Source organism: Dendropsophus ebraccatus, chromosome 3 (assembly GCF_027789765.1).
Source record: "Dendropsophus ebraccatus isolate aDenEbr1 chromosome 3, aDenEbr1.pat, whole genome shotgun sequence".
In the NCBI taxonomy this organism is placed as follows: Eukaryota; Metazoa; Chordata; class Amphibia; order Anura; family Hylidae; genus Dendropsophus; species Dendropsophus ebraccatus.
Window position 1 is genome coordinate 27,674,073 of NC_091456.1, and position 13,252 is coordinate 27,687,324.

General features: G+C 43.5%; 1 protein-coding gene across 1 annotated transcript in view; it reads left to right on the forward strand.

Moving 5' to 3' along the window:
* Window positions 1-13,252, forward strand: part of SCARF2 (scavenger receptor class F member 2) — a 152,373-nt gene that overhangs the window by 52,044 nt on the left and 87,077 nt on the right. The window contains exon 2 of the mRNA XM_069961281.1: window positions 11,559-11,617. Coding sequence (XP_069817382.1) covers window positions 11,559-11,617 — 59 coding nt within the window. The remainder of the gene's footprint in view (window positions 1-11,558; window positions 11,618-13,252) is intronic.

Consider the following 13,252-nt stretch of genomic DNA (forward strand, 5'->3'; position numbering starts at 1 on the left):
GTTTTTGTTTTGAACTGCTGTACTACATACAGTAGTGTCTGACCTCCATGTTTATGTGTAGAGAAATCTGAACGACTTTCCCTTATTTCAGCTGGGACTAGCGACTTAATGGGGTACTACAATGGGAGAAAAAAAAACTTCCAAATGAACTGATTTCAAAAAGTTATATAGATTTGCAATATACTTCTGTTTAAAATTCTCAAGTCTTCCAGTACTTATTAGCTGCTATATGTCCTGCAGGAAGTGGTGTTCTCTTCTCAGTCTGACACTAGGCTCTCCGCTGCTACCTCTGTAATTGATATGAACTGTCCAGAGCAGGCGCAAATCCTTATAGAAAACTTCTTCTTCTTAGGACAGTTCCTGACAGGACAGATGTGGCAGCAGAGGATGTCCTGCAGGACATACAGCAGCTGATAGGTATGGGAAGACTTGTAATTTTTAAATAGAAGTTAATTACCACTCTATATAACTTTTTGACACTAGTCGATTTGAAAGGAAAAAAATGTCATCGGAGTACCCCTTTAAAGGGAATCAACAGGTTAGATAAGCTAACAGGACATGGCTCAGTAAGCCTGAGAATATCTTTATTATATCCATGCAGTGTGTCATTATGGTAAACAGTAAACTTGTATCAATATGTAATAGGGTGCTTGGTGCACTGGAGGGGGTCCTTTTTCTGTCAGTGCACCAATCTGCACACAGACTTCTATAGACTAGTGATGTGGAAAGGGGAAGGGGGGGGGGGGGGGGCTGAGAGGCGACTTGCAACAGCCCACCGCCACCAATAAGTTGTTTAAATAGGCTTCATGTTTGGGCAACTGCTGTAGCCTCTACTATGGTTCTATATTATGTATACTACAAGGCTACTATTTGATCGCTTTTTATTAAAAGAAAACCAGCAATTCTGGTGATTATTTCCTCCGTTTTTTTATTTGCGCCATTCACCGTGCAGGAACAGTATTATATTTTGATCAGACTATTCTGCATACTACAATACTAAACATGTTCTTTTTTTCTTTTTTTGTATTTTTATTTGAAAAATGGCAAAGGGGGTGACTTCAGCTTTTATTGAGGGAGGGGCTTTGCAATGTTTTTGAAAACTTTTTTTTAACACTTTTTAAGTCCCCCCTATCGGACATATATAAGCAATCATTAGATTGCATATACGTATTGGTTAATGCTGTTGTATAACATGACATTGATCATTGAGATCAGCGCTCTGCTTGTAATGTCTCCCTGAGGCCTGAGGCAGACTTCAGATGCAGATCGCTGATCGAACAGTTCAGAAGTAAATATTCTTTCCCCATCTGACAAGGAAACTGATCAGGACTGCGGGCTGGTGCTGATCACAATGAAACAGCCGCACACACATTAAAACCCATTAACGCCAGGAATGTATATAGACTTTGCTACTGCACAGGGAATCAGCAGTAGGAACGTATATAGCCATATGGCTTATGTGAAGGGGTTAAGGGAGAAGTTCGGCTTTTTTTAAAATCTGGCAGATGACAAGGTTAGGGAGGATTTTGATCAGGAGTTTAAACTTACCTCTCCGGTACCTGCAGAGAGCAGCGGGACCGGCCTCAAGTCCTTCACTGGGCTCCGGGATCTCCGGTACTGACACATCATGACCTGTTTGATGGAATGGCTGCTCAGCCAGTCAGTGACTTGGGCAGGACACTGCTCCAGTCACGGATTGGCTGACCGGCCAGTCCATCAGCCGGGATAAGCCTTTAATCCAGGGCTGTGGAGTCGGTAAGCCGCAGCTCCGACTCCAACTCCGACTCCTGAATTTTATCAGGACAGACTCCAACTACCGACTCCTGAATTTTATCGGGACCGACTCCGACTCCTGCTCCTTCATAAATGGCCAGTCATATACCAGGGGAGTAATTTATCACACTGTCTCAGCAGCTTCTCCCTTATGTCCTACATGATCCTGGTGCAACTTCTGAGTGAATAAAGGAATACTGTATATAAAGCAGCTTCTCCTGTGTGTGCAGAGGATTCAGCCAGTCTCCAGCCTCCATGTCCTGAACTACTCACAACTAGACTAGATGGAGCAGGTGGTTTTTCCTGCTGACAATCTTCTATGTTTCTAACTATTCACCATACACAAATAAACACTGCTAATGCTGCCAAATTCCTGTGATACAGAGGGGTCAGCCATACTGATAGAGAGGGGTCACACATAGTGATGTTGAGGGTCGCTGTGGGGGCAAGCAATAGCACACACACACACACACACAGCCTGCTGCAGCCATAGCGCACACACACAGCCTTCTGCAGCCATAGCATACACACACAGCCTGCTGCAGCCATAGCACACATACATACATGCATACATACACACACACACAGCCTGCTTCAGCCATAGCACACACACACACACAGCTGCTGCCATAGAACACTGAAGAAAAACACACAATCTTCTCCCAGAGAGGAAACACCACACTGAGAACAGAGGTTACTGCTACACTACTTATGTCTCCTCCTCCTCCTCTATATTACACAGGATATCTTCATATTACACTGCTGCTCATATACAGTCATCCAGCATCCAGGAAGAGACCAGCTTAGATCTCCCCCCACACAATGGACTCTTCCAGCTTAGAAACAAACTGCCAAACAGTGGCTGACTACTTTTCCCCGACTTTCCCTATCTAATAGGGCCAATGTCCTATTAGAATGTTGCTCATAAAATATATTGATGAGCAAAACTTATAAAATTCATATCAAAACTCAATTCTAAATTTTTTAAAGATTTTTTTAAAGCTGGAGTCGGAGTCGGTACATTTTTTTCCGACTCCAACTCAGACTCCAGCCAAAACTAGCTCCGACTCCGACTCCACAGCCCTGCTTTCATCACAACTCGGGGGAAAATGCCTTTCCGGCAGGGGTCCCGGAGAGAGGTAAGTTTATACTCCTGATCAGATTCTCCCCTGGCAGATTTTACAAATGGCTGGACTTCTCCTTTAACTATATAAAAAATATACAAAAACACAGAAAAATGCAACAGCTCACCGCAATGGCAAGATACAGACCCACTACAGACATAAAAATTGCTAAAAACAGCCCCCCAACTGCAAAAAAAAAATCTCCACAAAAATAATGAGGCTCTTGGTTACCATTTGCAAACAGTGTAAACCACCCCACCACAATAGGGTGGCCTCAAGCTCGGGGTGGACCCTACACTGTACTATGGCCTCTCCATGGCATGTAATACGCTATGCTCTGGGCATACAAGCTCCATCTTATACCGGCAAAAGTAATTACACCACCTGGGTGGGATGGGTGGAGTGCACGACCAAGTAGAGGCAGCCACTCCCCCCATCTGGAACACAGAAAAAAAGACAAATTTGGTCAGCTCTCCTAGAACACCATTCACTAGGCAGGAGCACGTCGCTATAGCTGAAATGGCAAACACACAAAAATACAACAGTTCACAGCAATGGCAAGATACAGACCGGCTACAGACATGAAAATAGTTAAAAGCAGCCCCCCCCCCCCCCAACTGCTAAAAAAATTCCCACAAAAGTAATGAGGCTCTTGGTTACCGTTTGCAAACAGTGTAAACCACCCCACCACGATAATTTTGGTCACCCATGAAGGTTTAAAAGACTGGCTATAGGATGAGCATATATGGTGTCATATGGTGCCTTCACACACACTGGATCTGCTACGGATTTTAGGCTGCGGATTCGCATCGAAATCCGCTGCGAATCCAGTGTCAGTGCATCCCTATGAGAATATATACTCGCAGCGGGATTAATAGCCCACTGCAAGTATGTAAGTTAATCCCCCGGCGGTCGGAGCATACATCACCTGCTCCCCGCTACAGCTTGCTTCAGGGGTTCCCAGCATCTGCTCCTCCCGCTCAATGCGCTACCTCGTCGCATCCACTGATCCACTGGCTAAGCGGGACGAGCAGATGCCGCTGCGAGTATGTATTCTCATAGGGATGCACTGACACTGGATCCGCAGCGGATTTCGCTGTGAATCCGCAGTGTGAAATCCGCTGAGGATCCGGTGTGTGTGTAGGCACCCTTATAAAGAGTTAACCAGTGCCAGGCTGAAAGCTAAATGATCAGAACAATAATATATAGGGCCTAATATTCTGAAAAGATATAAGATGTCATTAACCCGCTATTCTTTATCAGTTCAGCAATGGTGCAGGAACAATGCAGTGAGAAAGCTTCACCGCTGAGTACGTTAGGGAGATCTGAGACCTCTATTTTTGTTTTCATCCTCGTGTATTGACAACACTATTGCTTTTTGTCTTTCTGTAATGTAGCTTGCCGGAATGATTGGACTCCATCAATGACAATTAACCTAATAGCTAAGTAATGACTTTCCTACAGAAAAGTAGAAGAACCTCTCGTAGCCGCCGCATTACATCAGAGGCCGATTGCTGATTAAAGTTCTACCCTTTGGGTGTTTTTTTGCCAAGGAACAAAAAGCCTCTTGTGCTATTACTTATCAAAGGAACTCCATATAATCCATTTGCTTATTTTCTGAGAAGGACCAGGATGTGCTTTCCTTGTACTCAGAATCAGGATCTGCGGGGAAAAAATTGGACAGTAGAGAACTGCAGAACTAGTCAGTCTAAATTTTTCTACCAGATGGGTTGTTAATGTGAATACATTCTTTGTCCCTTTAAATGTAAGAACATGCTGGATGTTATACATCCACTGTAAGACGTAAACAAGTGAAAAGTATGCCCCATATAAACTTTTATTGGTCTGAAATCTTTGATTTCTGGAAAGATCTTAAAGGGTATTCCAATTGCAACTAACATAGTTAAACCTGTAGGATTCAAACATATTGAGAAAAAAATGGTTCTTTCTTAAAGGAGAAGTCCAGCCAAAACTATTTTTTAATATGTTATTACTTATGGAAAGTTAGACAAATTTGTAATGTACATTAATTATGGGAAATGCACATATAGGGCTATTTCCCTTAATTTAGTAGATCAGGGAGACTTCAGATTCTCTAAAAAAAAAACGTGACGTCACGAACCGGGGGTGTAATTACAATGGAATGTCCAGCAGGGGCGCACTATATATAGAAGTCAATGAGTACCATTGACTTCTATATATAGTGCGCCCCTGCTGGACAATCTATTGGAATTACAATGGATGTGTATGAGTGTCCTTGCTCCCCAAAGGGCACCGAACAGGGAGGGAGAGAGGTGCATCTACCTCCCCCCCCCCTGCTCGGTGCTGCTGCCGCCACATATACGCAGTACTATTTCTCCCATCATCTGCGCATAGTATGAGCAGATGATGGGGGAATAGTACCAGGGCCGAGTTCCATCACCCGTAAGCCCGCCCACCGCCGCCGCACTGGACTGGTGTATATACACTGATCTACAACTCTCATCACCTGCTAATAGTGTGAGCAGGTGATGGGAGTTGTAGCTGGCTTACCCCTTTCAAATGCCTAATCCCGCCCAGCTGCCGCTCTCACATACCGGCTCCCGGTGCTTCCCCTCTCCCACACATGCCGGCCGGGGACACCAGGAAGCATCGGGAGCCGGTATGTGAGAGCAGCAGCCGGGCGGGGAGTCAGCCATCAGATGCCGAATCCCGGAAGAAGAAACAGGAGGAGGAGGAGGGAGCGGGGGGCATGATGTCTCCTGTATCATGAGCGGCTCGCCCGGTGGCATCAGGCATGTAATAGGGGTAAGCCAGCTACATCTCCCATCACCTGCTCACACTATTAGCAGGTGATGAGAGTTGTAGTTCAGTGTATATACACCAGTCCAGTGCAATGATCGGCGGGCGGGCTTACGGGTGACTGAACTCGGCCCTGGTACTATTCCCCCATCATCTGCTCATACTATGAGCAGATGATGGGAGGAATAGCACTGTGTATATGTGGCGGCAGCAGCACCGAGCAGGGGGGGGGGAGGTAGATGCACCTCTCTCCCTCCCTGCTCGGTGCCCTCCAAACGTACTGGTAAAATACATTTATGGATTACTTTGGGGAGCAAGGACACTTGCTCCCCAAAGTATTCCATAAATGTATTCAATCAAAAACACTGTATATTACACTTACATACACATCCATTGTAATTCCAATAAAGTGTCCAGCAGGGGCGCACTATATAAATATTCCTGGATAACATGGTGATGTCACTTCCTGGATAACATGGTGATGTCACGACCCGACTCCCAGAGCTGTGCGGGCTGTGGCTGCTGGAGAGGATAATGGCAGGGGGACACTGAGGGACAAAGGGCACTGGAGGGACACTGAGCATCCCTCTGCCATCATCCTCTCCAGCAGCCACAGCCCGCACAGCTCTGGGAGTCGGCAAGTGACATTTTATCTAGGAAGTGACATCACCATGTTATCCAGGAAGTGAAGCCTTGATGCAGTAGTAAGTGCAGGGAAAAAAGCACTTTATAAGCATTTCCCATAATAAGTGTATATTGGTGATTTGTATAACTTTTGGGGGGCAATACAGTACTTTAATAAAAATTTTCAACGGACTTCCCCTTTAACTGTTATCACCAGGATAGGAGAACAGTGCTGAGGTCCCCACCACCAAGACTTTTCTCACATTGAGGAAGAGTTTAATCGAAATCATGCTCAAGCATACATCCCATAGAAACAGCCAAGGACGTTTTTATTATACAATGGCCATGTAATGGCAAATAACAGCCATTTTTTTCATAACTACACACGTTATCTGTATAATAATGGACATGGCTAAAAAATAACAGCACTAGATATAGAAATAAATCAAGTCACTGTATTTCAGTACACCTTACCACCTGTTTGTATGCAGCTCCTATGCAGATCTATATGTCTCCTTAGCTACGGACTACTCATAATCCTTTTTTCTTGCTAATTTACAGCTAGAAGAGGAGGGAAGCGATGGAAAAATAAAGAAAAAAAAATATTATATATATATATATATATACAGTGGTGCCTTGGATTACGAGCATAATTCGTTCCGGGATAAGAAATCACTGACATGCAGACAATTGGTTCCACACCCCAAAAATAATGATTTTTTTTACATTTAATAACATGTAGAAAAGATAAAACAAACTATGAGAAACCTGATAAAACAGCAGCAGTTTGTAGATACAGGATGGAAGTGCAGATCCCCATAATGCAGTAGCGTAGTACAACAGGCTAGAATAGAGAAGCAGGGCTACTGTCAGAGGTCTGTGTGGTCACATGACAGCAATTAGGAAGGGGTGTGTTCAGCATGGACCAATAAGGAAGTGAGAATCACAGAGCTGTGCAGGAGGACAATGACAGAAACTTAGCAGTGTGAATGGCTGAGTGTAAATGCAGGGACATTATAGCAGCAGTGTGTATAGCTGAGTGTAAGTGCAGGTACATTATAGCAGTGTGTATAGCTGAGTGTGAGTGCAGGCACATTATAGCAGCAGTGTGTATAGCTGAGAGTGAGTGCAGGCACATAATAGCAGGAATGGAGAGGATGGGAAACACAAGGGCTGAAAGAAACTGCAGGGAGTATGAAGGAATGAGAAGGTCAGATGTGAGCACATACAAGTACATGCAGCACTCTCTGTCCGGAGAGAGACGGGTTACAGCTATGGAGAGATTACCTCAGAGATTACCAGAGTCCTGTCCTCTGATGTAAGCCCCAGTCTGAAGTGAATCTGCTATGATTTGGAAGGTGAGGGAGACTTCCTGGGTCAGAGTACAGGGGTGTAGACCCCGCTATGCAGACCATGCCCTTCCCCTGCTCCCCCTCCCACCAGTACAGGAAGCTCTTAAACCAAAGCAATGCTCTTAAACAAAGTTACAATTTTGAAAAACTTCTTGCAAAACGCTCTTAATCCAAAGTACTCTTTAACCAAGGTACCAGTGTATATATATTCATTAAATATCTCATTTAGTGCTGCTCAGGTACGCTGCTCCATACACCTAATACTTCTGGCTTTTCATAGCCATAAAAGCAGTGAAGAATGAGAGAACGCATTACAAGGGCTGCTACACATTATGTTTTACTGTGTTTGCTTTTTCTTTTTACTAGTTAAAATCTACTGGGTATTTTTAATTAACGTGCATAAAAGAAAAAAAATATATATGTTTTACAGATCATCGAGATCTCGGCCTGCGCATAGAGCAAAATACAAGTTATGACTTCTTGGCAGCAGCCACGTGTTCCTTCTCTGCCCATGATTCGGCATATTCGGCCGTGTATTTTCCATGCGAGCTGTGCAGGACCCCAGCAGCCTGTGGCACTTTGGCTATTGACCAAGTTGTAAATGATACTTTCCATGTGTAATTCTTTAAATGGCAAACATCTAAAGGAGTCGCTTGGTGAACTGGAAAAGAAAGAATATGTTATATGTAGCTTCGCTTACCAGCACTGGCAAATCTATCAAGTAATAATAGTAATGTATTTAACAAGGAAAGAAAGTTTAGAGATACTTTAAGGGGTACTACAGTGAAAAAAAAAATCAACTGGTATCAGGACATAAAATAGATTTGTAAATTACTTCTATTAAAAAATGTCAAGTCTTCAGTACTTATCAGCTGCTGTATGTCCTGCAGGAAGTACTGGAAGTTAAGGTTCAGGTCATTGCTCTCCTTTGCAATTGTTGATTAGTGAAAACAAAAAAAACGTTTAGTCTGATAGGACCCTTAGGGTCGTAGTAGACAAAACTATTTTTTTTTTCACCGATTAACGATAAATGATTGAAAATGAGCACTTTTGGGAACAACTTGAAATCTTTCCTCACAATACACAGAATGATAGTTGTCAGTTACAATCATTCATATACTCCAGTATCAGAATGATTGTAATTACGAACGAACAATGGGGGAGATTTATCAAACATGGTGTAAAGTGAAACTGGCTCAGTTGTCCCTAGCAACCAATCAGATTCCACTTCTCATTCCTCACAGACTGTTTGGAAAATGAGAGGTGGAATCTGATTGGTTGCTAGGGGCAACTAACACAGTTTTACTTTACACCATGTTTGATAAATCTCCCCCAATGTGCACATATGGTACACCAAAAGATTTGCGAACAATTAACAATGATTTCATGTTCAGCTCAAAAGATGTGATCAACGACATACAAACAAATTTTCTTTAGTCGCTTGATCGTTGCTGATTATTGCTTACATTCAAACAATATAAAGTTTTTTTCGCACAAAAATCTTTCAAAATGGCTGCCACCTTTGATAATGCCTGTGTCGGGAAGGAGCACTAGTTTATCCCTTTGTGGGTATTTATCAAACATGGTGTAAAGTGAAACGGTCTCAGTTGCCCCTAGCAACTAATCAGATTCCACTTTTCATTCCTCACAGACTCTTTGGTAAATGAAAGGTGGAATCTGACTGGTTGCTAGGGGCAACTGAGCCAGTTTCACTTTACACCATGTTTGATAAATCTCCCCCATTATTGTTAATTGTTCACATGACAATGAGGCTCCGAAACATGACTGGGTCGCAGAAAAAAGTAATTTCCTATTATATTATTTTAAAAAAGGGGAGCTGAGAATTTCAGATTTCCTGCTGTATTAGTAAGCGGGCTGTATAAGGGTGGGTTCACACTGCGTTTTTGCAATCCGTTTAACGGATTCGGGCTCTGGGCTGTAAGGGAATTTCACCAGTAATTCCCCTGACTGTCTCAGCCTATTTCCATCCATTCTCACGCCTGATCGGACTTTCTCCAGTAATACCAGTACCTTAGGAGAGAAACTGAGATGTACAATAACATTTACCATATCAAAGAATATCAAATATTATATAGATTATTATAAGGATCATTGAATTTTTTTTGATATTTTGGCAGAACGTCACGTCATGTTCTCTCTAGGTCTGATGGTCGGCCCTGTCTCTACCATGTACACCACTGCTGTCTCCCGAGCTAAATTAAAGGCGTCTTTCTTAAAGTATCGACATACTGCTCATGTATTCGACCTCACTGTGTAAAAGCAAAAGCTATTTCTTTCTACAAATCCTTTTGCATTTAATAAATATACAGCCGAGTTCTTGGAGGGATTGCTGCAGCTGGTTCACACACCAATAATTTCTCAGACTTTGGGATTGATAGACTCTGCGCTGCAGCACTTGCCAGAAGCACTATTTTTTATTTTTTTTTTTATTTTTTTTTGCATTTGGAAAGAAGCTTGGCAGGTTAGAAGCACTGTGTTGATAGAGTTCTCTCTATGTATCATAGGAAGAGCCAAGAAATAAATATTTATACAATGTGAATCTCATTGCCAGTCGTAGACTATGGTCCGGGCTGGTAGGCTGTGCTGGTGCAATGCAGGAAATATTGTATGGGAAGGGATGCACCTGGTCCGCACCAGTGATTGTATGCGCTGTGCCATTCAGAAGTGGCCCAGTTTGTTCCAGTAAAAGACTTCAAACAAAATTCTACTATATCCACTATATATAAGTATTCATGTTATTTTCAGTGCCTAACCTGTGGAAAGAGAGTGTGAGCAAGGAATCGTTTAAATTAGACACAAAGAGATGTAAATTGTAAATTTTACTAATGGTTTAAAGTGATCCTGTCACCCCCTTTCTGGATGAGAACTTCTCCACGCAGCTGTAAAGCCTAAATTCTGCAGTTTTTATACCTTACTTTATAATAGATTTCTTGGTGCTTGATCCTGTAAAAAATGCTTTGTATCATTGTGCCACCTGGGCGGGGCTTCACAAACACAGTGCCACTTTACCCCACCCACATCAGCACCATAGGCCCCACCCCTCTGTGACGTCATCTGAATGGACCGACCTAGAGGGGGTGGGGCCTAGACTTGTTATTACACGCACAGACAGCGAGCAGGGAGGAGCAGGAGGGGCTGCCTGAACAATCCTTAGATTGTTTGGGCAGCCTATTGGAGTCACTGCCGACACTCCTGTTACACAGAGCAACATGACGAGTCGCTGTATTGATCAACGAGTCGCTAACATGATCTTTCAGCATGTTCAAGGACTACAATCAGCCGACGTTGTGTGCGTCGGCTGATCGTTGCCTTTCAACATGTCCTATTTCACTAAACAATTATCGGCCTGAGCGGTCGGCAATCGGCGGGGAGGGGGTGACAATATCAATTTAAGAAAATATCAAAGATGTAATGTCGCTGTAAACCTTGAAAACTGACCATTCATTTAGATGTGAATAAGAAAACCAGTGAACCATGTCTGTACTACGGCGTTCTGGGTACAGTATGGAGTCAGAGGTTATAGCATTGCTGGGGTTGAATTTGACATCTCATACAAGGTGAAAGAGTTATATAGATAGAGTTAAATAAAAGAAGTGTCATTGAGGGATTGACTTGATTATCATACTATATATATATATATATATATATATATATATATATATATATATATGTATATATATATATAACCTTGGTTAAAATATATATGTGTGTGTGTATATATATATATATATATATATATATATATATTACTATCCACACCTTGGAATTCTTAGAACCATCTCTTTGACTTTTGTTCTTCACATGGTTGATGCCAGGACGCTTGGAGTTTCTCCTCATTTCTCTGTTCTTACGGTCCTTTTCCTTTCTCTCTTTGAACATACAGCGGTTCGGGTTTTGTCTGCTGTGCAGGATGGAGACAACTGGGAGAAGAGTGTCCAATAGGTAAGCCTGACTCTTGGTACATTGGAAACATTGTTTTGGTTCTGAAAACTAGGAAAAGTATTTAAATGAGCAGATAGAAAAGTATAGGGCAGGAAATAAAGTCATGAAACATCTATTTGCTTTCCTACACACTGAAGCATGATGGGAAAACTGAAGGGTAACGGGTTGGCTGATCCTGATTATATCCTGGTTGTAGAATAGAAGGACGGCTTAGAAGGGGGCACAATGGGGGAAACCAGAGGGGAGTGGTGCTTCTCATCTGCTTTACTCTGAACTATTGTTATTAATGTTTGTCAGAAGAGATGTAACAGAGGTTGCATGCAAGGTTTGGGGGTACCAGATATTCTATAAATGTTGTAAATATTTGTGTCACATTTTTTACACTTTATGGCGTTCAGTGCAGAGTACTATGTGAACCTTTTATTAGAAATTTTAATGAACAGAAGGCGACAACAATAATTAGATTAAAGGGAAAGTAACAATAGGTTAGAAAACCCTAACCTGCTGTTTTCCCATAGGGCACAGTACTACCCCCAGTTCACCAACAGTGCTACCTCCAGTGCACCAACACTACTACCCCCAGTGCACCAACAGTACTACCCCCAGTGCAACAACAGTACTACCCCAGTGCACCAACACTACTACCCCCAGTGCACCAACAGTACTATCCCAGTGCACCAACAGTACTACCCCAGTGCACCAACTGTACTACCCCAGTGCACCAACAGTACTACCCCAGTGCACCAACTGTACTACCCCAGTGCACCAACAGTACTACCCCCAGTGTACCAACAGTACTACCACCAGTGCACCAACTGTACTACCCCCAGTGCACCAAGAATACCACCCCCAGTGCACCAACAGTACTACCCCCAGTGCACCAAGTGTACAAACCCTAGTGCACCAACTGTACTACCCCCAGTGGACCAACAATACCACCCCCAGTGCACCAACAGTACTACCCCTAGTGCACCAACTGTGCTACCCCCAGTGCACCAACTGTACTACCCCAGTGCACCAATAATACCACCCCCAGTGCACCAATAGTACAACCACCAGTGCACCAACCGTACTACCCCCACTGCACCAACAGTACTACCAACAGTACTACCCCCAGTGCACCGACAGTACTACCCCCAGTGCACCAACTGTACTACCCCCAGTGCACCAACAATACCACCCCCAGTGCACCAATAGTACTACCCAAAGTGCACCAACAGTACTACCCCCAGTGCACCAATAGTACTACAACCAGTGCACCAACAATACCACCCCCAGTGCAACAACAGTACTACCCCTAGTGCACCAACTGTGCTACCCCCAGTGCACCAACTGTACTACCCCAGTGCACCAATAATACCACCCCCAGTGCACCAATAGTATAACCACCAGTGCACCAACCGTACTACCCCCAGTGCACCAACAGTACTACCAACAGAACTAAACTCAGTGCACCAACAGTACTACCCCCAGTGCACCAACTGTACTACCCCCAGTGCACCAACAATACCACCCCCAGTGCACCAATAGTACTACCCGGAGTGCACCAACAGTACTACCCCCAGTGCACCAACAAGACCACCCCCAGTGCACCAATAGTACTACAACCAGTGCACCAACAATACCACCCCCAGT